This window comes from Astyanax mexicanus, chromosome 1 (assembly GCF_023375975.1).
Source record: "Astyanax mexicanus isolate ESR-SI-001 chromosome 1, AstMex3_surface, whole genome shotgun sequence".
NCBI lineage: Eukaryota > Metazoa > Chordata > Actinopteri > Characiformes > Acestrorhamphidae > Astyanax > Astyanax mexicanus.
In genome coordinates, this window is record NC_064408.1 from 60,678,875 (window position 1) to 60,701,684 (window position 22,810).

Below are 22,810 nucleotides of genomic sequence, written 5' to 3' on the forward strand. Positions count from 1 at the left end.
ATTTACAGAACTCAGCTTTCGCATTTTATTGGAGTGTCCAGTTTGTTTACGCGCCTACAAATTTGAGGTCAGAGATGAGATCAGAATGAATAGCAACGATGACAATGTACTGCAATAAAAATGGATTTTGTTATGGAGAGTTTGAGGATTAGTAAACGTTTTTATCTATCTATCTATCTATCTATCTATCTATCTATCTATCTATCTATCTATCTATCTATCTATCTATCTATCTATCTATCTATCTATCTATCTATCTATCTATCTATCTATCTATTTTCTGACAATGGAAATCAGTAACATGTAATATAAAGTGACATGTTTAGTTTGTAAATTGGATCAATGAATTAAATGGATTTGTCTAATTCTAAACAGAAGTAGAGAAAAATTGCATTATGTTTATTTATTTGCAGTTTACTGTAATTTCACTGTAATGTTGTTGTAGGTTTCTATACATAAAGTGATTTACTACTTTAGCTTTAGCTACAGTGGAATCAACAGGCTAAAATTTTAAGGCATAAGGTGGGTCTTGTTTCAGAGTAGCAAATGTGTCACTCTATTGTCAAACCCCCTCCTACTCCCTTGTTTTTGCTTATTCTGATATATTCTGTTGCCCTTATTTAAGCACTTTATTACAAACACCCCTTCTAATGAATGCCTTCAGCTACACCCTTTACTGATACACAGTTTGAAAATGCACACACACACACACACATCTTCTCAAATTCCTCTGAAGAAGTATAGGTAATAGAATAAGACTCTCCGAAGCCAATAAACATAAACCTACCAGTATTTTGTCTGTGTAAGCCCCTCTAGCCCATTCAAAATCCTGATATCACTATAGCTCTTGTTGCTGAATGCAATCAAATCCTTATATCAATGCTCCACAATCTAGTAGAAATCCTTACCTAGAGACAGTAACTGCAACAAAAGCAGAATAACCTCTTTTCAATACTCTTAAATACCCAATACCTTCATATTATACTCTAAATTACACTTTCGTACGTGAACACTGGTGCCATTAGCAACATTAAAGCACACTCCACACTCCATAATTGTAGATTTCCTGACACCTGTTGAAACAGATCTTTTCTATGATGTTTTTAATCACGTTCGGTCACACAGGCAGGCTCTGATGAGTGTAAATATACTCAGTTGATTAATTGACTTTAAAATCAAAGTGAATGTGGCTCGGCTAATCCGAATAATAAATAAAGACTAGGGAGAGATAATTTGGCTGCTTTGTTATGATTTAAAGGATGTCATAAATCAACTGCGAACTCTCCAGCTTGTGTCAAGCACTGGATGTTCTTTTAAATTTTAAGGGCCCTATCGTAATCCCTGCACAAGGTGCGACGCGATGCTCTTTGCTACCTTTTACCCCTCAACAGGCTTTTTTCCCACCTTGAGCCCACGCCATCAAAAAAGCCTCAGAGTTTATTAATAAATCTAAATTTTTGACTGGTGCACAATTGACTGGTGCACTATGAATCGCTAAAATAGGGAGCTGAATCTGAATCTCCACACACTCACACATCTAATTGACAAAAGTGTTTCTCTAAAGAAACATCAACTGTAATGTCCCTCAGGGAAGCAAGAAGTCTTGTTTTTAACTGGCAACATTTCAAAGAAACTTTAGTTGTATTAGTATACAGCTTGTGATAAGTGTGACAAACTTTGGGTAAAAAGCTTAAGAGCTTACCTAGTAATTTGCATTCATTATACCAATTTCAAATAATGGCAGAAGTTTGTAAACGCTAGAATTGTTAAGTATACCGTATTATTCGCACTACAAGGCACACCAGATTATAAGGTGGACTACCAACGAACATCCATTTTCTGGTCTATTTTCATACATAAGGTGCACCGGTTTATAAGGCACATTATGTGACACTAGTAAGGAACAGGGGTGTCGCCATGTTTTCCTTCTAGTTCAGCAGGTCTCGCTGCTGGGTGTTGAGACCTGTAAAGCTAAGCTAAATTAAGTAAACAAAACTGTAATTCAAAAAAAAAAAAAATGTTTTCTTTTAAAGTCAAATGAGCGATGGATGTTAATCTACACCGATTTCTCTCTTGAAAACTGTTAATTTGGGTGAGTAAAGCGCTTCTGTTTATTTACAGTAAGCTTAGATTTGCAGATTTCAACTAAGGCTAGCCACAGTTTTTAGCTAATGCCACCTAACAGCGCTACACTGAGAAACCCTGAGTGTTCTAGTAAGCCAGGGCGATATTAGCTAGCGGTTCGTCCTACGTAGCTTGTTTATAATAATACTCACCTCTGAACGGCCAAAGAGCTAGCGCGGTTAGCGGGTAATGCTAATGCTGCTTTAGCAGTGCTAGCCGGGGTTAGCAGCAGGCTATAGGCCTATAGGCCTCACCTCTGAATGGCAAAAGAGCTAGCGCTTAGTGCAGACGCACTGACAATTAAAAACTCAGTAATAGACAGGTGAGACCTTATCACTGTAGAGAATGAATGGAGCATTCAAGCCAAGCAAAGGATCAGCAGAGCCAAAGGAGGAACACTTCTGGAGTTCAGTTATTGGATTTACAATATCACAAAGCTGCCATAAGCTTTTCTACTTTCTAAAGAGTCTGTCATTTACACTAACTCTCCAAGCACAACCCTAAACCAGCAAGAGGACAATCATGCTGTAGTGAACACAGAGATTCTTTCCTGCTGTTCAACGACACAGCAAATATGGTATATGGTATATAGCTTAAGGCTGGTAAAGTGAATGAGTGCGTAAAGTTCACAGTTTATGGGGAATTAAAGTGCGAATTGACAGTGCAAGTATATCAGTAGTGCAGATATTGGGTGTGTAGTGCAAGTCCGTTTGGAAGGGACCAGTACTTTGTGCATTGTAGTGCAGAGTTTCAGTACTGTATTAGTGGGGGGTCAGGATGCTGAGTGAGTGTGTGCTGGGGGCTGGATTGGGATGGGGATGGGATTAGTTTCTTAGGGGGTCCTGGGGTGATTTTTCTCTTTTATGGGGGGTCCCCTGTTATTTTATTCCCATCTGGATTGACCATGTATGTGGTTTTCTCAGATGTCCTCTGAGAAAATTACAGGCTGAATTACCTACTGTATTTCACTAAACTCTGTGGTCCTCCAGAAGTTTTTGTCCTGTCCGGACGACCATCTCTGAGTTTCGTCACGTCTCATTTGATAAAATAGCTATTTGTCCACTGCTCCGTCACCGTAATTACACTTTGGGCACGCGTTTCCACAGAGATCTACATAAACACAACAGCGAGTGGAAATGGAGGAGCTACTGAACTTAATGTCACGTAACCGAGAAAGCCAAAAAAAAAAACTCACTGGTCCTCCTGTTTTTTTTTTTTTTTCAATTGTAGTCCAGATGCAGGAATTTTATCACTGAGTAGAAGTGTGAAATATTTTTCACAGACGTTTCCCTGAGAAACTAATCCTGTCCGGATAAGGCTAAAGTCATTTCTAACCACAGTGACCAGAATTGAGAGCTATTACTCACAAATTATAAATTATTCACTTTTAATATATTATATTTAAGCCTCAATATTGTGTTCATGTCCAATAGTACTCAAATAAAGAAACAGCAATAATGATTGAAACACCGGCCTTTTGTGGCTCATTGCTTTCCAGTTGTACAAAGACCTCCTTTCCAGTCATGCGCTATGTCTGGAACTGCAGTTGCTAACCACTTATTTTGCCATAATCCCCAAAGCAAAGCAGCATTGCTACACCCATTGTTTAACACTAACAACAGTAGCTGTTTAGCACTGTCTGATGCTCCTCAGCTTCAGCATCAATGCAGACTGTATGATATACTGCCTAAACGACTCGCATTCCTGTGAAAGGACTTAGCAGAACCAGCAGTGCCGCACTCTATCTGAACTGTGCATGTGTGTGTGTTGGGTTGAAAGAATGTTGGCACGGCAACCCCAGCTTGTTACTGTGAGCAACTGCAAGGGGCATTTTTAGAAGCGAGAGGGGGATCTCCCGCTAAGACCTGGCAACCCCATCAAAGAGTTTGCCCAAGGGAAATGAGCGATAAAATAGGGAGGAACCATTAAAAGGAAAGTAATGAAGACACATCACATATCATACACACAAACACAGACACACACACACACATTCGTGTGCACAGAAAATTCACAAGGTTCTTCAAAGCAGAAAGCGTGACTTCCTCTTCACTTTGTTTCCAATTAGTTTTATAATAATGGGAAACTTTTCCTCCTGCTGAGCACTCGCCGCTATGTGTTTGATGGTGTTGTTTATGTGTGTGTGTATGTGTAAGTGTGCAGTGCCCAGATTTTCACACAAGTTATAAATCACACCAGCTCAACACATATGGTTTAACTCTGCAGATAACAGTGCGGCCGGTTATCAGCACTGGGAGTGTGAATATTCACAAAAATTGAGAATTCAAATTAATTCCCAGTTTAATAAATGTTCAACACAAAGGCAATAGAAACGTGTATGCAAATGTGTCCATACCCTTATAAAAGCTTATAAAACTTCCAGATGTGAAGTCCCAGAAGATCATTAATTCATTACCTATTAACTGACTTATTAAGGCTGGTTAGCTCTTAAAACCTCAAACTAGCACTTAACATGCATGAGCTCCTCTAAACAGCTGGCTGAGGATCTATAAGCATTTTCAAAAGCCACAAAATAAGTTCTTTGTCTAGTTGGTCTCCAAATGTTGGAATGTTAATGTTTCCATTTTCAGTTTATCAGAGGAAAGTTGCCAACCTACGGCAGAAGACAGCCCACTCAACCAACAGAAAAGGCTTTCAAAGCCCATAATATTTATCTCACTCAAATATGTTGACTAAATAATCATACAGTATGAAGAACACTTATACTTTTTCACATTTTTTTCCTATTTTTATCACTAAGGCTCACTAAAATCCTTAAAATCAACAGTGCGCCTCATAATCCAGTGCGCCTTGTGTATGAATTCTACCAGTCCGGTATTATCCAGAGCTGAGGCTGAGTGCAGCTGCATTAGCATTAGCCGCTAATCACAGCACTAGCTTTTCAGAGGAGAGTATATCGAACTGTAGCCTGCTTGTTTACTGTGTTAAAACAAGCTACATGGGACGAACCTCTAGCTGATAGTGCCCTGGCTGACTGGAACACTCAGAGTTCCTCAGTGTAGCTCTGTCGGGCGGCATTTACTAGCGCTAAACGCTTGTGCTAACTGTGGCTTGCGCTGTTGCTAACCACTCTAAAATAATGGAAATCTAATCTTACTGTAAATAAACGGAAGTGCTTTACTCGATGAAATAAACAGTTTTCAGGAGAGAAATCTGTGTAGATTAACATCCAGCACTCGTTTGACTTTAAAAGAAACTGTTTAACAAATAAATTACAATTGTGTTTACTTACTTTACTTTACATGGTGACACCCCTGTTTCTTACTAGTGTTGTTAAAATGTGTTTTGTAATCCGGTGCACCTTATGTATGAAAATAAACCAGAAAATAGTACAAATGTTCATTGGTAGTTTGCCTTATAATACGGTGTGCCTTATAGTCTGTAAAATACAGTGTTTAAAATCTTTCAGTCTCTGTCCAATTTTTTATTATTCATTTAATACTGTTGTATAAGCAGTTTTACCAAGAAACAGGGGGACATAACATGGCCAAAAACATTGTTGTAAACTTTAAAGTATTCTTCATAAAAATGTATTAATCTGAAATAAACAGCTCTGCTTTTCAGTGTCCCAATCTAACATGCTAGCCATAATCCGTTTATTTTAGCCCCAAGCTAAGACACTAGCCTCAAGCTAGTCCTGCTTTATATGTATGCTGTACTATTTAATTTGTGTTGATCAAAGTAAATAAGCAGTGACCACATTACACAATGCATACTGAGAAAAATAACTACAATACAATTCTTAACTTTCAGTTTAGATACACTTGGTAATATCTATGCTGATGTAATATTTTTGTCCTTCTATATTTGAACTTACAACTTAAAAAAACAGAACATTGTTCCACTTACCAGGATCACTGAATGCTATGTAGCCCCAGCATCATCACTGAAGGAAAAGTAGGCTTTGTTTCAGAACAACAAAATAACAACAGTGCAAAAACAAGCTGTAATCAAATCATATTCCACTCCACTGTTTCTCTGCTCAACTCCAAGGTAAGACTGAGTTGGCCCAAGTTTTTTTTCTGGCATAAGGTAGAATAGAAAGTAGAATATGATTAAACAGTACCACAGCACTCAAAGCAGTGGGACGCTGGCCCCTCACCTCAAGCCATTCAGGGTAAATCATTCTCTATGTGTTCATTTGCATTGCATTTTTCAGTTAAACATTTAGCAGCTGCATTCTGGATGCCCTTCACAATGGCATTTTTTGCCTGTGTGAGTAAGTGTGTATGTGAGTGTACACACGTTCTTGCAGGGTTGCTGAGGCACCTGGGTCAGTTTCCTGCTTACTGAATGAGATGAATGGGTTTAGTGTATAACGGCAATAAATTACCATAGTGATTATATTCCATTAAAGGGGAAATTCTCTTATGACTGTATAGCTCAACTGCGCTGCCTGAGGGCCCGCCATGCTCAGGAACAGATGTGAAGTACAGTAGATGTAATGAACGTGCACACACACTAAATAAAACACAGATACTTGCGGGAATACAAGCATTTCTCATCCTGATTGAATATCCGCACACACACACTTATACAAAAAGAAGCAAAGGTCATTTTACATTCCTGAGAATTAGTTCCTGACACCTAAGATGAATTAGTGAAACACACACACACACACACACACACACATTCACGCAGATTTCCAAAAACACTAACACACATGTACACACACAAATATGCACTCAGACTCATACCACACTAGCATTAATCTACAGCAGCACCTCCATGAGCCCACAACTCCACGAATCAGTTTAGCTGGCCACCCCTATCCCCAGCCAAAAGCTTACATAACCCAACATCTCTCCACACCTGCGGAAGACTGGGCCCCGCGCTTTAAGCTGTGGTACAAGGTCATCCATCGTTATATTCTACCTCTATATGGGCTCATATAAAGAGCTCAACTAACAGTATTTCATTTCAAAGCGCGGCAGAGGAACGTGTTATTCAGAGGTCACACACAGCTATTACTTCCAGCACCAGTCCCCTAATGCTACCTCCATAGCTAAGGCTTGTCAGGTGTGATGAGGGCTGCCTGTGGAAACATCTTTTTATATTAGTAATTTAAAACCCTCCAACCAAATGATTTTCTTTCCTGCCCTCAATGTCTATTAAAAGCATTACGGCTTGAGACTATGAGAACTAGGCATAGCATATGTATCCATAAGACACTGTTTGAAGTGCTTGGTCAACACACAGCATTACTTAATGTATACACACCATGTCCACAAAAAGGATCCAGATAATTCTTCTGATACATTTCTGACAATTCTCCTAAATATTCGGCGCCTTTTTTAATCCTTGTGGTCCTTTAATCCAAATGTGTCGGAAATATTATATTTACGGAGCCCCTAAGGTTACATCATGTAAAAAAAAAAAAATGCGTGGCCACACCTTATTAAGGCATGGGAACAAGATAATAAGGTGTGGGAAAAATCCTAATGCGAAGAAACGAGATAATTAAGGCACGGGAACAAGATCATTAAGGCTTGGCCATGATTTATTAAGGCATGGGAACAAGTTAATTAAAACACAGCCATTAAGGCGTGGGCAAAAGGTCCTTTTGTTTCAAAGCCAACAAAGCAAGCAGCTCTCAGTGGTTGTGCACAATATGACTGTCTGAGGAAGATAAACAGGGCTGCGTCCAGAAACCCCAAAAGTATCTTCTTTTTCCTACCGATCCTCCTCCTCTCCTCCGTGACCTGGAAACGGTGACAATGAAACTGATTTCGTGGCGCTATCTTGCCACCTGTACGAATACCGTAGGAGACAAAAGAAACCAGTTAAAATCCTCCTTGAAGCGGCTTCCAACAGAGGATACATGAGAGCATCCTACTCCGAAAGGGATTTTCGAATTACATCATTGCATCCACGCCCACACGCATCCACACCCACACGCATCCAGGCGAAAATGGCAATGCACAAATGTATGTCATAAACGCATTAATTAACTAGGTTCCTTATCTAATTAAACAGCCAGTAAAGCAGTAATATAATTTTTAGTTTAGATAAGCTGTATGTTCAGTAAAACTATATTAATGACCCTACTTGTAACATGTTGTTAAATATATATATATATATTAATATATTATTATTATTATTATTATTATTATTATTATTATTATTATTATTATTATTTAACATGTTTTCAGGACGTTTCTATAATGTTACAGGTTAACTTAGAACCTAGAACCTTTTCAAAACTTTGCTAAACTTTCTCATAAGGTTTTCTGTTAGTTGGGTCAGTGTTTAGAGCACCAGGCTGTTGATGACAGGGTTGTGGATTTGATGCCCAGATTTAGAAAGCTGCCACTGTTGAGCCCTTGAGCGAGTCCCTTAACCGTCACTGCTGCTCATCACTCCAGGCATGTGTGCACTCAGTGTGTGGCACTGTTCATGTGCTCACTAGTGTGTGTGTTTACTGCACAGATGATTAAAAGCAGAATACTTACTCCATCTGTGCTTCCAGCACAAGTATGGTGAAAAAGGTTGTCTGGTCTTGTTTTGCAACAGTCTTTTTTTTTTTACTTTTAGCTTTTTAAACACTCTATCCATCTTCCATAAATTAGTGCACACAATGGCTCAGAAATTATTTTAGAACTAGACTATGTAATCTTAACACAATTTTTTTTTACTGCTGCACCAACTACAGTCCCCTCCAAAATATTGCAACAGTGAGGCCAATCCTTTTATTTCAGCTGAAGACTGAAAAAAATGAGTTTGATATTAAAATATTAATATCAGACAAAATATCAACTTTTCAGCTTTTATTTTTTTATGTATTTTCATCTGGATCTGATACACAGTTCAGAAGATAGCATCTTCTGTCTAAACCCACACATTTTTCGTGTGAGCAAAATTATTACACCAGATAAACTTAAAGTAAATTAAAGTGAATAAGACTTAACATTTAGTTACAAAAGTTCACGTTACACCAATGAAGATTAAGGAGCCCTTCCCAGAATAAGCCATGCAAGCTAAAGCACTTCCTCCACTGTGTTTCACAGATGAGCTAGTTTGAGATCCATCACACTGGTTAATTTTAATTTTTGTCTCATCAGTCCATAAATAGTCCACAGGCTTTGTTCTGTATTTCTTGGTAAATTCCAGTCTGTTCTTCCAATTCACCTTGTTAATAGTGGTTTTCATCTTTTGGTGAAGCCTCTGCACTTTTGTTTATAAAGTTTTCTATGAACAGTATATTGGGATACCTTCACTTCTACCCTCTGGAGGTTGTTGCTGATATCAACAAAAACAGTAGTTTTAGGGTCATTCTTTACAGCACTTGGTCTTGGTCTATCTGTTCGTCATCTGTTATGTAGTACACCAGTGACGACTTTCTTCTTCAGGACATTCTAAATAGTCGTTCTGGCTATAAACAATATTTAATCAAGGGTTCTGATTGTTTTTCATCTTCTCACAGCTTCACAGTTGCTTGTTTTTCACCCTTAGACAATAGACAGCTCTCTTGTTTTCATGTTGGTTAATATTCTAACTTTAAATGCTAAGCATTGCTTATTGTTTGAATAATTAATGTATCAGGACACATCCGGGCAACAAAACACACCTGACACCCACGTTTCAATAGTTTTGCTTACAAGAAAAATGGGTGGGTTCAGGCAGAAGGTGCTATCTTCTGAACTGTGTATCAGATTCAGATGTAAATTAAACTGGAAATGAAAACTGAAATGTGGATCTTTTGTCTCATATTAATATTTTAATGTCAAATTCAAATGTTTTCAGTGTACAAGAGAAATAAAGGGATCAGCCTTATTGCTCTAATAATTTTGAAGGACACTGTATAATCTCCAAAAAACAACAAATAATCATTTAAGTATGCTCTTTCACAGCAAACAGCATGGAAACTAGCAGACAAATACAAAAAGATCTACTGTTTATGATAAGACAGTAAGATTACAACTTCATTCATTGTTTCTTTTGAAATCAAGGGTATTAAAAGAGCTCATCTTTTTTAAGTTTTTTGTCTCTAATGTCCAGAGTTTCTACAGGGTTTTGGAAGCACTACTATAAAGATCTGAATGCATATAGCTAAGCAACACGAACACTAGGGAGTTGGGGCTGCCCAACTCATCCCAAAAGCATTGGATTGAGCACACTCATTCCAGAGAATACAGTTCCACTGTTCCAATGAGTTCTATTCTATTGGCAGTCCTTAAAGTAGTTGAATAATTTTATTAGTAGGGGTGTCCACACACATTTGCCCAGGTAGAGTGTATATATTTTTAAAACCACAACACCAGTGAATAGGGTAAATCTGCTTTCAGGTATGATCTTTTCACCTGGTGCTTGATTTTTTGGCCTATATCTTAAAGGTCACTTTTTGTCCAGGCAGATTAAACTTTACTGCTCCGCTAACATTCTGAATTAATCTAGACCTCTGTTTAATTTGTACCCTGTTTTATGATTTATGTAGTGTCAGTAATCTCAGTATTCTGTTCTCTAAGCCTCATATGGGGCTGCAATTAAATGTCTGTAATAGATTCTGTCACACTCTTTTAAACTACACTGCAGTCCTGCTCTTCTGCACGTACAGTAGGTTTACGCTTCTCAGGAATTTTGAAATGATCATGAGAGAGAGAGAGAGAGAGAGAGAGAGAGAGAGAGAGAGAGAGCTGGAGGAAAAGAACACTGTGTTCATCAGCATGTTTATCTGAGCCACTGCGTGCTGTTTAAAATGTAGAGCAGAAGCCGAGCTCTGTTTACCCCACCAGTTTCCATTTTTACTCATTGTCTTTATAGAAAGTGAGTCCAGAGATCATGAAGATGGACCTTCTGCTCGGATCCCACTTTCTATCTCAGGACTCTAAAATGGCCTCCTCTTCTTGGCTCTTTTATGTTCAGTATATGTTTCAGGAAAACATTCAGGTTCAGGTTTCAGATCATATCAGACTTCCATAGCAGAATAAAACAAAACTGAACAGGTAATGGTGCCTTTTTAGAAATATATTGATATTTCTTTCCCATTTCTCCCCTTTGTTCTTTAAAAAAAAAAAGAAAAAGTGATTTATTTATACTTATATTTCTTGAAAATACACTATACTAATATCTGTGAAGATACCTAAAATAAAACTACTTTTTCAAAATAAAGAAATGGTTAACACATGGCCTTTCCTTGCAAGGGCCTAATTAAAACAGAATACACTGTTCTATTTGTTTGTTTGCAGAATCATGTCTTTGTTGAAATAAAAAGCTTAAGCTGATTAAGCTGATCTAAGTAGTTTAACTCCTTACCAGCATAATGTGTCTTCATTTGCGTTTATGGTTTAGTTGGTCTGTTAACCAGTTTGATCAAGTTGATCACGTTAGTAAAACAGCAACACTGGATTATTAGCTCATGTTCTAGCCTTAATACACAACTTTTCAACCACTGTGACCAGTTAAGACCATTCAAAATCATTATTAGCAAAAAAAAAGAAGAAAAGAAAAGAAGAAAAAAATAAGAGGCCATCTAAATTGATGAATTTCTTAGATTTTATTAAATTGAAAACTTCTGGAATATAATCAAGAGGATTTTTTTGCACCAGGAGTGGCATAAAGTTATCCAAAAGCAGTGTGTAAGACTGGTGGAGGAGAACATGCCAAGATGCACAAAAACTGTGTTTAAAAAACAGGGATATTCCACCAAATATTGATTTCTGAACTCTTAAAAAATGCTTTAATAATAAATATGAACTTGTTTTCTTTGCATTATTATTTGAGGTCTGAAAACATATGTGCATAGTTTTTGTTGTTTCAGCCATTTCTCATTTCCTGCAAATAAATGCTCTAAATGACAAAATCTTTATTTAGAATTTGGGAGAAATGTTGTTCGTAGTTTATATAATAAAATAACAATGTTCATTTTACTCAAACATAAACCTATAAATAGCAAAATCAGAGAAATTGATTCAGAAACTGAGGTGGTCTCTTACTTTTTTCCAGAGCAGAGAGATCATATTCAAAGACTATTAGGTTTAAATTGTTCTGGGAACTTGGCATTTTCTGATACATTATCTACTTTGATTACAATGGGTTACAGTGCAATTTTCTCATATTTTAAACAACATGTTTATTTTTATTTTTTTTTATCTAGCTAACTGGCTTAGTATCTCAGTTTAGCCAATGCTAATAATTGGAGGTCACTTTAGCTACCATGTTTTCCACTATAACTGTCACTAGAGATCTATGTATAGATCTATGCCTTGTGTAAATTACCTGCTCGTGCATCTTCACAGGGTCAGATTCCTCTGCTGAGACGTGCAAAAGCACTGCTTTGTTAAGGTACCAATGCGCCAAAGTCAGAGCACACCTTGCTCTTAAAGGGAATGGCAAATGACACAGTAATTGGTTTACTTCGTGTTACACACAAAACACACCCATGATTAATTTAGAGAATTATTACATGTACTTTTGCGTGTTTCAAGCCACACAAGGCATATTTTTTGTGTCCTCACGATACCAAAGACACACCGAAGCGCCCTAAATCCAGCTGCGCAGTGCACAAGTGACAGCTCACTAATAGATTATGTCACACTCATTTAAACTATACTGGGAAGTTGCCAGTTTCTGATACACTCTCCATTTGGTCTACATTTCTCCACTTTGACCAAAATGCATTTTTTTTTTATCAATTTAGCCAATGCTAATAATTAGAGTGCACTAGGGTCTCTAGATATCTAAGTATAGGTCTATGTTTTCATGGAACATGATATTCTATTACTCTGTTATTTCATAACCCAGGCTCAACTTCTTTCAATGTGCAGTCTATACAGACTGAAAGAAAAGCTCAGACTTGATGTTTAAATTTGGAATGCAACAGTGCCATCTAGAGCCTAGTAACTGTGTAACAAATAATCATAGGTCTTTATGAATTTTTTACTGTTACAGGCCTCCTCCCCTTAAATCTGTCCTTTATAACAATGGGTTATAAAGATTGTAAATTAACCACTGATAAACCAGTTTTAAGCTGAAAACTAAGTTAATTCTGTACTGAGCTCATGAAGTGTATATTATTCTGAGCCATCACTGCATGTTATACCTGCAAAATACACACAGGATGAACCTTTTAAAGCTTTGCTTTATTTTACTCTCACTGTTTCTTGTCCTCTCCTCTTCAGCCTCGTATATTGCCCAAGAAGGTGAGGAGAGGTGGAGAGGGTAGAACACGACGGAAAGTGTCAAGTCATGGCATGGCTAACATTCCAGAAGCCGGCTCCTCTCAGCCGGACAGAGCCTATTTATACTGACAGGAAGACACTCAGTTACACACAGAGTCATCTCCCTTACCTCTACACCACCACCGTGTCCAATCAGGCCGAACCCACCTATCATTACGCAACTCTCATCATGGCAAAAGTTCAGCTTCGGGCTGCTGTTGTCACCACCGTAATGTCTGAGCAGTTCTTCAGCCACCACAAGCGTGAATATTAAAAATCTACAGCATATAGTGTCCCATTGAAATATCTTGATATTGATGGATGCAGGATATCAGAATAACTAACAAACAATGAATCTAAACCAATTCTGTAACATTTATAAAACAGCATGCACACTTACAATGTAAACTTAGCAGTGTACTGTCCACATGTGCACTGTCAGAAGGGCTCAAGCAAACCTAAAACGAGTCCCAGCACCCTAAAAAGTGAAAGTAAAAAGTTGTGTTTTGTTTTTTCCAATGTAAGTTTGTCTCAGATAAGTTTAAAAAATGTAATCTTAGAAAGTATAGAATTAAACAGAATTCTAAGAATTAAAATATAGCTGTTTCTCCCCGCTGCACAAATGGTAATCTTCCTTCTCTGAACTCTGGCACATACACACACAAAATCAAACAACACACTTTATGCTTTGATTTTCTGAAACTTTCTTAATTCAGTAAGCTAATGCTGCTGTTTAAACTGTTTAAATTAGAGTGAGAGAGGTTTGCTGTGGTGCCACTGGTCAGTCTATGTGTTCATATTAAAGTCAGTGTGCTAGGCTAGTACTGTCTAAGTGTAAATTGTTACAGAATAATAGAAAAATGTAATAAAGCAGGTGATATCTGACTCTTAATATGTTCTGTGTGTGTGGGCCAACCAATTAGCCATGAATGTTGGATAGTAAAGAGCCAAGTTCAGGTTCAGGTGAGAGAATAAGGTGAAAATAAATGATGGGATTTTATTGCCCAGCATAAACAGATGCCCTAAAAAATCCATAATGAGTTTTGAGTAGCTTCTGACTTTTAGCTATATAAACTAGACCATAAATGAAGAAAGCAGCAACAGTTTTTTTTATTTATCTACTAAAAATAGGTTTATGACGAACGTAACACACCTGCTCCCTGTGCGTAAGAGCTTGTGTCTGAATCTCCTATTGTAAGCCCTGTGCAAGGTGCGTCACAATAGATGGCACCTTGCTATCTTGGCAACAAAAAACACAGGTGCACCACTAACTGAAAGATTGAAATGAACCTAGACTACAGTCAATTGTAAGATGGCCATAGCTATCTTAGTCACGCCAGATGGGCCATGGTGACGCTTTTGGGCGAAGAAAGGGTTATGGTGGTCAATCGCATGTTTTTCTCCTATAGAGTGGCGACTTGGGAGCCTCAAAACAACCCTCAAATGACCTGAAAACAAAGATTGTTTAACATCATAGTTTAAAGGAAGGTTAAAAAATCTCAGACATTTATCCTGTCAGTTTCCACTGTGAGGAACATATTAAGGAAATTGAAGAACCAGAGACACAGTTCTAGTAAAGGCCTGAAGTGGCAGAACAAGAAAAATCTCAGATAATCTCAGAGGAGAAGGATAGCTGAGAACAGTCATAGTCAACTCACAGAGCAGCTCCAAAGACCTGCAACAGCATTCTCTAAGTGTTAGGGAAATACTGTATTCTGTACACTATATTAAAATTGCTATAGTAACTATATAATATACAACTCTGGGAAAAAATAAGAGACCAGGATTAGTTTCTTTGATTTGTTCTTTGAATATTTCTGGAGTATAGTCAAGAGGAAGATGGATGATCACAAGCCATCAAATCAAGCTGAACTGTTCAAATTTTTGCACCAGGATTGACATAAAGTTATCCAAAATGTACTGCACAAATGGTCTTGGCCCCTAAACGTTTAACAGTGATTGTGCAGTAAAATAAAAATTGGCAAAAAATATTGGGACTAATTATTGGCAGATTAGTCGACTACTAAAATAGTCGTTAGTTGCAGCCCTTTTACTCAGTAGTGCATTAACAATAAATAGGTAATTTCAGTCACAGACACAATGTTGAGTTGATTTATGAAACAGTAAATTACTAAACACTACAAGTCAATACAGTCAGTCCTCAGGGATGCTCTAAGCTTTATTAGACCTGCTATTTTGAACCAAACTTCTGTTTAGAGTTTGTCAAAAATGCATGATCTACTGTAGTCATTTATGGGCCACTGGAATGAAGGTTTAGAAATGTTCATTTTACCAGCTTCACATTCACTGAGGATTGTGGATGATTGGAAAAGCAGCATGTTTCTCCCGGGAATGGTAGCAATGATAATAACTATTCCATTCCTCTTTTTCATCTCGCTAGTATGGCCGTCAAGTAAAGGATTTCTTACCAGTCTTTGCTTTTGGAACCTTATGCTAGAACCTTCCTTTTCCCTGATATGGGACACATATTTTTTGAAGTGTGTTGAGTAGGTATTTAAGTTCTAACTGCACTAAAATGCTCAGTAACATTTGGAAAGGACATGTTTATTTACATTGCCTAATTAAAAGTTTGCATGATCATTATTAGTCAGAAAAATCAGTGGCTTAATTTGTGACACCAAATAGGAGGAAGTATTTTTCTTTTTAGTATATTTGCAGTGGACTCTACCACAGCTTTCTAAATTGAGGGTCTGTACAGAAACTCTATGACCTGTATCTGAAAGGACCACAACAAGTTCCCTGTTGAGGTCTAACTGGTTACCACACAGCATGGAACATCCCTTCTCAAACAGCAGTTGCCCTAATAAACCGCCATCCCACCCACTACTGATTGTCCTTATCTTAAATGTCTTGGTCTGCTTAATGCCACGGCCACATCTGTGAGTGTCCTGCAGTCATGTGGGTATAACAGGAGCAATAAGTGCCAGTACCATGTTGCTATTACTAGACCTCATATACAAACTTGTTTCATTGTGTTCCAGTATGTCCTACATTTTAAGGCAAAGTTCGCCTGCATGTGACTTTAGCTTTCAGGATATGTTGAGCAAAGACTCCCAAAGAATACAATTGTAAAACTATTGTGCAAGCCAATCATGCTAACAGAACCCAGCTAACTCATGAACTCAGCTCCATGTTAGCAAAATATTAGGGCTGGGTATCACCACTGATTTACAAAACTGTTTAGATTCTGATTCACAAGGTCCCTATTTGATTCCATTTCCAATTTGATAAGAAATTGATTAATTAAGGAAAATTTCAGTTACAATTACAGATTGTATTAATGTATAATTTTTTTTAGAGAACTAATGTTACAATTGAATAATATAAATGAAGAAAAATCTAATCTTCTCCGTAACTCCTTCTCCAACACTCAACAGTCTTCTCCTTTAAGTGAAATGACTCTAATTCCAACACAATTATGCAAACAGAACACAGTTTGCTTCAGCTCAATGTTAGCCATACTAATATGAACACACAATTTATTGCAAACCAATGCAAGTTTCTCTTTTCCTAGCGAGCCTGAAGCCAACATTTAGTAAACTCCAACACTCAACAGTCGCCTCCTTCAAGGGGAATGATTCTGGCATGCCACCAACAGAAGGCTCAACTGCCTTGCAACGATGCCTCTATAAATAGATGACTGGCACCTTCCAGTATTGCCAGGAGAAAATGACAAAGTTCTGCTCTTGAATCACTAGAGTTACCATAGTGTGTCATACCTTCTAGCAAAATAGGGATCATTCTGGCACAGTCAACCATGCACCAGGCATGGTCAATGGTAACTTGTCTGTGTCCAGATGATATACCCATGTGGGGGCTGTATGGTTTTGTCTGCAGGTTCCATACAGGCCCCAAATATGAATGTCAGTAAATCCACATTTAGGTAATACTCTCCACATGGGGCCTACATGGATCTGTAATGATGGTGCCCATTTGGAAAGTCAAGCTGAGTCCTATTAATGAATCAAATGTACAAACCAACTCAGAGCCCAATACCCACCTAAAACCCACCTAGCCCACGTTCCACCCCTGTGAGCCCCACATGAGCATGCTGGCTGGGTAGTTTGTACATTTTAAAATACAACTGGTATCTTTGTGATTTTTTGTTGCAGCCTTTCATGACTAAGCACCAATAATTCTCTATTATTTATTTTTATTTTCAGCAACAAATACAGATCTGTTTGGTAAGAGTAGTGCTCTTACCTGACTAGAGGCTGGGGGTTACCCGTCACTCTACATTCCAGACGAATAGGGCTTCCTTCTGCCACTTCCTGGCTTTTAAGCTTCTGGGTAAACCGAGGAGGAGCTATCGGTCCATCCACACTGACCCCATCAGCTTGATGCTCACTCCCAGCTATGCTTGAATCCATTTCTGCCTGACCTCTGACTGCCACTTCCTGTTGAATCCCTGAGGAAACAGATGAGGAAGTAGAAGACTGAGCTTGCTGTACTGCCAATCGATGGCTCCTTGGGGACAGGTAGCCACTGTCAGGTGAGGATGAATCTTCTTCTCCTTGGCGATCCAAACGGCCAGAACCTTTAAAAATAGAGGAAAGCTCCTCAATGAAGGTGGCAGCCCGGCTGCAGAATTCGGTGGTGGAAGCTGCCCGATCGTTGAGCTCTAAACCTCCATGGACAAGCCGTGGGCGCTCTTGCTTGTACATGGGCGTGATGGCCTTGTGGCAGACAAACTTATCAGGTGAAGCTGAAGATCCAGGGACAGCACAAGCCTGAGTGGGCCTGCTGAGTTGAACACTTTGGCTAGATGTGACCTTAACAGATGCGACTTCAGACGGATTTGACGTAGATGTTGCAATCGAATCTGGAGGCACTAAACCTTTGGTCTCTGGGTGGAGGGGTTGATGCTCTGTTGCTGCTGGTAGCTGTTGCTGGTGGAGAGCCTGCTCAGGTGCTTTGGGAAGGGTGGCAGGGGCTAAAGATTCGGAGATGTCACAGGGGTCGCTTGCATCACTCATTGCCTCTCGGGCCAGATCCAGGCTGAGGTTAATCTCATCCTGGCTTAGGAAAGCCGAGAGTTCTGGAAAGTCCCCGTCCCCTGTTTCTGACTCCACCAGGGAGTCCAGGTAAACGTCACCATCCGAGGACGCCTCAGAAAACATGCCCCCATCCCCCTCCAGAGATACGGCCCCTGCGGTATGCCCCTCCTTCAGAAGTATGGAGGGGGGGAGTGTGTCATTCCAGCTCCCGTCCTGCATCCTGCAGCACATACCAACAGAAATTTATAAACAACTTAAGAAAAATTTTAAGGTTTGAACACAAAACACAGGTAGTTGAGAGAGTTCTTTGTGCTTCACTAGTGATTTATTTTCCAAATAAATTAACTAAAACAATACTCATGCTAAATATGTTATAAATAAATGACACATTCCAAAAGATCTAACTTACATTAAACACTGAACAATGCGTAACAAATAGACACTCCAACACTCATTCATACAGTGTAATAACAGTAAACATGCACTCAGAGACAGATCATGAGCAGTTGTTGTCTGATGACTCAGACATTCTCTGGGCACAGCTGATGGGCATTAACTAAAGAGCTCTCTGGGTACAACAGGGCACCACTGGCACTCAGAAAATTCCTCACCTTCACTTTCTCCCTACATGTTAATTTTACTAGAACTTCTTTGTCAGTCCCAATCAGCTTTCTTGATTTGCAGTGAAATCATATTTGCAAATTGCTAGTTTTAAATCATATGCTCATTTGTATTAGATGTGCTTAATCATAAATTTGAATTAAATCTAATACTAATTGTATTCTCTATATCAAAATGTGTAGTTTATTTTTAATAACTTCAACTTTTTCATATACTGTGCTTTTTCTCACATATAGAAATCACAATTGTGTAGTATGTCTGTATAGCCTTTAGGGACAGTGGTGGCTCAGCAGCCATTGGAGGGCCCAACTGTTGGCCCTTAACCCTATCTACTCCTGTGGGCACATGTTCCAAAACACGAGTTTTCCCAGTGTACTTTCTAGGGTGTTTGTGTTAGTTCACTGCACGAATGTGTTGAATTAATTAAAAAGGGATTAACTAAATTGTCAGTGAGTATTGTAAGTTTACAGAATATGGCTATTACTTCTACAGACCATATTTTAATGCAATCTGACACATAGAGGTATAAATACAGAGTTGTATTAATTAATTGCAGTATTATCCTGTAAATGTAACTAGTGTTCTTTAGCTTTGATGCTCTGACCAGTGTCATCTAGTCACAACAATCTTGATCTTCTCAAAGTGGAATTCAGATATAAACACAGAATAACGTTACACAGAATTAAACAATCTAAAACAAAAGCAGTGACCTGCACTGTAGCCTAGTGCTGGTGTTCTAACCTTCATAACTGAAGACCAGAATGATGTACAGACATTATACACATATCATATCAAACAGAAGAACTTACCATATCTAACCAGCACAGTAACACCATTCTGATAAAAACCCTGTGATTAATTCACCTTGACATACAGTTAGCTTCCAAGCTAACACCATCCAATCCCTACTAGCTGAATTCTGGTGTTCTGAGGTCAGTAAGTCAAGACTAGAGTGAACTTTAGGCCTAATCCACATACTATATCAAACCTCAGAACCTACTAATCTAACCAGCACTGTTACATCCATCTGTTACCAAACACCAGACATAAAGTAAACAGCTCAGTAAACAGATAGCATCGCCAGTTAGCCAGTTAGTGTCGCCAGTAACATGTTAGCCATTATGTCTAGTCCTATTAACTATTACAAGGCAAAATATTTTAACTATAAATGTAAAAATGTCTTAGTCTAATACTCTTTAAGACCTATTTGAATATTATAGAATCTCCTGAAAATAACCTGGGGCATGTGTGACAGTCTTTTATAAGTGTTTGTATTTTTTAGGTATGCTGTTGTAAAAGATATATAGCATTTACAGCATCTGTTTTAAACTGATGTTCATTACAGGGAACGTTTAAGTCTATGCTATTCATTAACTTACTCCTAATCCAAAATTCAATTAAATTGCACATTTACAACACTTGGAAGGAGGTTAATTTATATTAATTAATCACAGCCCGTGTAATTAGATTATTTTTTGTCAGCACTATTATAGAAAAATCCAAAAATCCAAAAAAAAAAAATCCAAAAATCCAAAATATGACCACAAACACTATATAAAAAAAACAGTAAAAAAAAAATATAACAGAATTCACCAGAAAAAAAAAAAATCATGGGGCTGTATTTTTCTTTCTATGAGATGCATTATCAAACAGTGCCTATTCTGACAGTGACTGATGTCCTCACATTCCTGCAATCAAATCCTCATTTTTTCACAAAGCAATCATTTGTGGAAAAGTACCTTCATCTTGACCTGGTTAACGTGTTTGGTTGGACATACCGCATATTGGTGATACATTAGTATGACACTGAAACAGCAATGGAAATGTAGCCGTCTCTCTCCCAAACATATCACGTCTGTGAGAGAATACATATTAGGTGTGGACACAATCGCTCAGAGGAGAAGGTGTGGGAGATGGCACTTGTATGAGTTATGTGTATGAGTGTGTCTGAAAGTGAACTTGCACTATGTAAGCGATGGCACCGATGGCAAAACTGTACACTGAGCTTACTTGGGATGGAAATTTAGCATCATGTGCATGATTCTCACACTCGCAGATATCATTTATAAAAATGGTACAAGGACCATTCTTTTGTGAAATCACTCCAAACTACTTTTACTAGGCCCATTTATTTAGAGTCCTTGTGTGTTAATGTACTTACAGTACTAAATCTACATTTATTTAAGTATCTGCTATACATGTCTTCGAGCATAATAATAGTTATTCAACATTTCAAATATCATGCTGTGCTGAGACTAGCTAATTTTGCTCGAACCTACCTAACAGTAAAAAACATTATTTACAGATTTTTAAGTATAGAATTTTACCCAGAACAATGAAAACTGAAATAAAACATTGGATGCTTAAATAGGACTGGTTAAGAGTTTTTACTTCATGATGTCTCCTATTAAAACAAATATATTTTAGATGGTTAAAACATTTTGAGAGTCCTTTTTATTGACCCTGAAGGTGAGTAGGTGAGGGCAATAGTTATACATAGAGATATGTCAATAAAAAAACATGTGAATGCTTATATGTTTTTCTTGGTTAATTGTTTTTTTATAAAGCCTTTTATGAAATGTCAGAGGGTAGCATTAACTCTTGTTTGATTGGACATATTGTTGCTTGCTTGCATTTATAAATACAGATCAGGGCCTATAGAGTATGCATCAATTGCCACTAAGTAAACATCTGCTATATATGTACTTACATCAGTATAAATATTTTATACAGGGCTAGGTATTAACAGTAAAGGTAAGAGAGACCTGTGTGTGTGTGTGTGTGAGATGTGACAGTGTGACATTCTCTCTGTCATGGCGACCTGAAGGCCAGCTGTTGTTATTTTTAATCCCAGAGGGCTACGTCTCACAGCCTCAAACTCTTCTCCCCCCACTGAGGAAAAGACATACACACTCATTTAAAACTGCACCTCCATTACTTATTTGGAAATTAAAGCATCTATACTGCAGACCTTAATAATGCAGAGCAAAGAGTAAGTTTGTCTGAATGATCAGCAGGTCTGAAATAGCCTCTAAAAGTCCTTACTGACAGATTAACAGACATATTGTTCTATAAACACAATAAATAACATTAGAGCAAACTGTATATTCAAACAACTATAACTTATAATAGGCCCATAACACACTGAAAAAACTACAGCCAAACAAATAAAAACATATAACATATAAACACAAAAACATATAAAGTGCAAGTTAATTCATCCGTTGTATTACATACATGCAGCATTATAATAATATTATTACTATAATAATAATATTATTTCTAGTAGAATTATTATAAATCCTATAAATATACCCTCATTCCAGTATAGCTTTTAAACTGCTGACCTAAAACAGAAAATAGACTTCTCTTACCTCTAAGTGTATCTCCACAAAAGTCTGTCCCAGTGTAATGAGTCCAGTTTTTCACAAGTTTTGTGTGTTAGGAAGGTAAAATAGGTTTTCCCCTTTCCAGTCAAGTTGTCTTTCTTTCTCTTTCTCTCTTTTTTGATTTTTAAACTTTTTTCTGTCCTTTTTCCGTAGTTTGCCTGGAGCGCTCTAGAGAGAGCCGGTCAGGGTACTGTGCAGTAGCTGCAGAGTGGCCTGCTGTCCCATCTGTCCTGTGCCCTGACCACTCGCCCGGCACCGCTAAAATTGGACCCCTGGCTCAAGTTTCACAGCCAGAGAGACAGACAGAAAGAGAGAGAGGCCACCAGGGTGTAGTGCATCTCAGTCGAAAACATCACAAAAACATGCATGCTTCCCTCTCTCAAGTAATGTGTTTTGCAGGCATGCAAATCTTTATAGTTGTACACTTTTGGAACCGATGATGGTGTAAAAAGAAAAATAAGTCCATCCAGCAGGTTTAGGAAAA

At 38.0% G+C, this 22,810-nt stretch overlaps 1 protein-coding gene across 3 annotated transcripts in view; it reads right to left on the minus strand.

Annotated features, from left to right (window-relative positions):
* palld (palladin, cytoskeletal associated protein) overlaps positions 1 to 22,583 on the minus strand; it is a 160,021-nt gene extending 137,438 nt beyond the window's left edge. For 2 of the 3 annotated variants that reach the window (XM_049481256.1, XM_007245327.4), the window contains exons 1-2: positions 22,312 to 22,578; positions 17,523 to 18,536 (exon numbers count right to left, since the gene is read on the minus strand). In XM_049481256.1, coding sequence (XP_049337213.1) covers positions 17,523 to 18,535 — 1,013 coding nt within the window. In that variant the 5' untranslated portion in view covers position 18,536; positions 22,312 to 22,578. Of the gene's footprint in view, positions 1 to 17,522; positions 18,537 to 22,311 lie in introns of all 3 variants that reach the window. The other variant, XM_049481247.1, reaches the window with a different exon arrangement.
* Between the last annotated feature and the right edge of the window lie 227 nt (positions 22,584 to 22,810).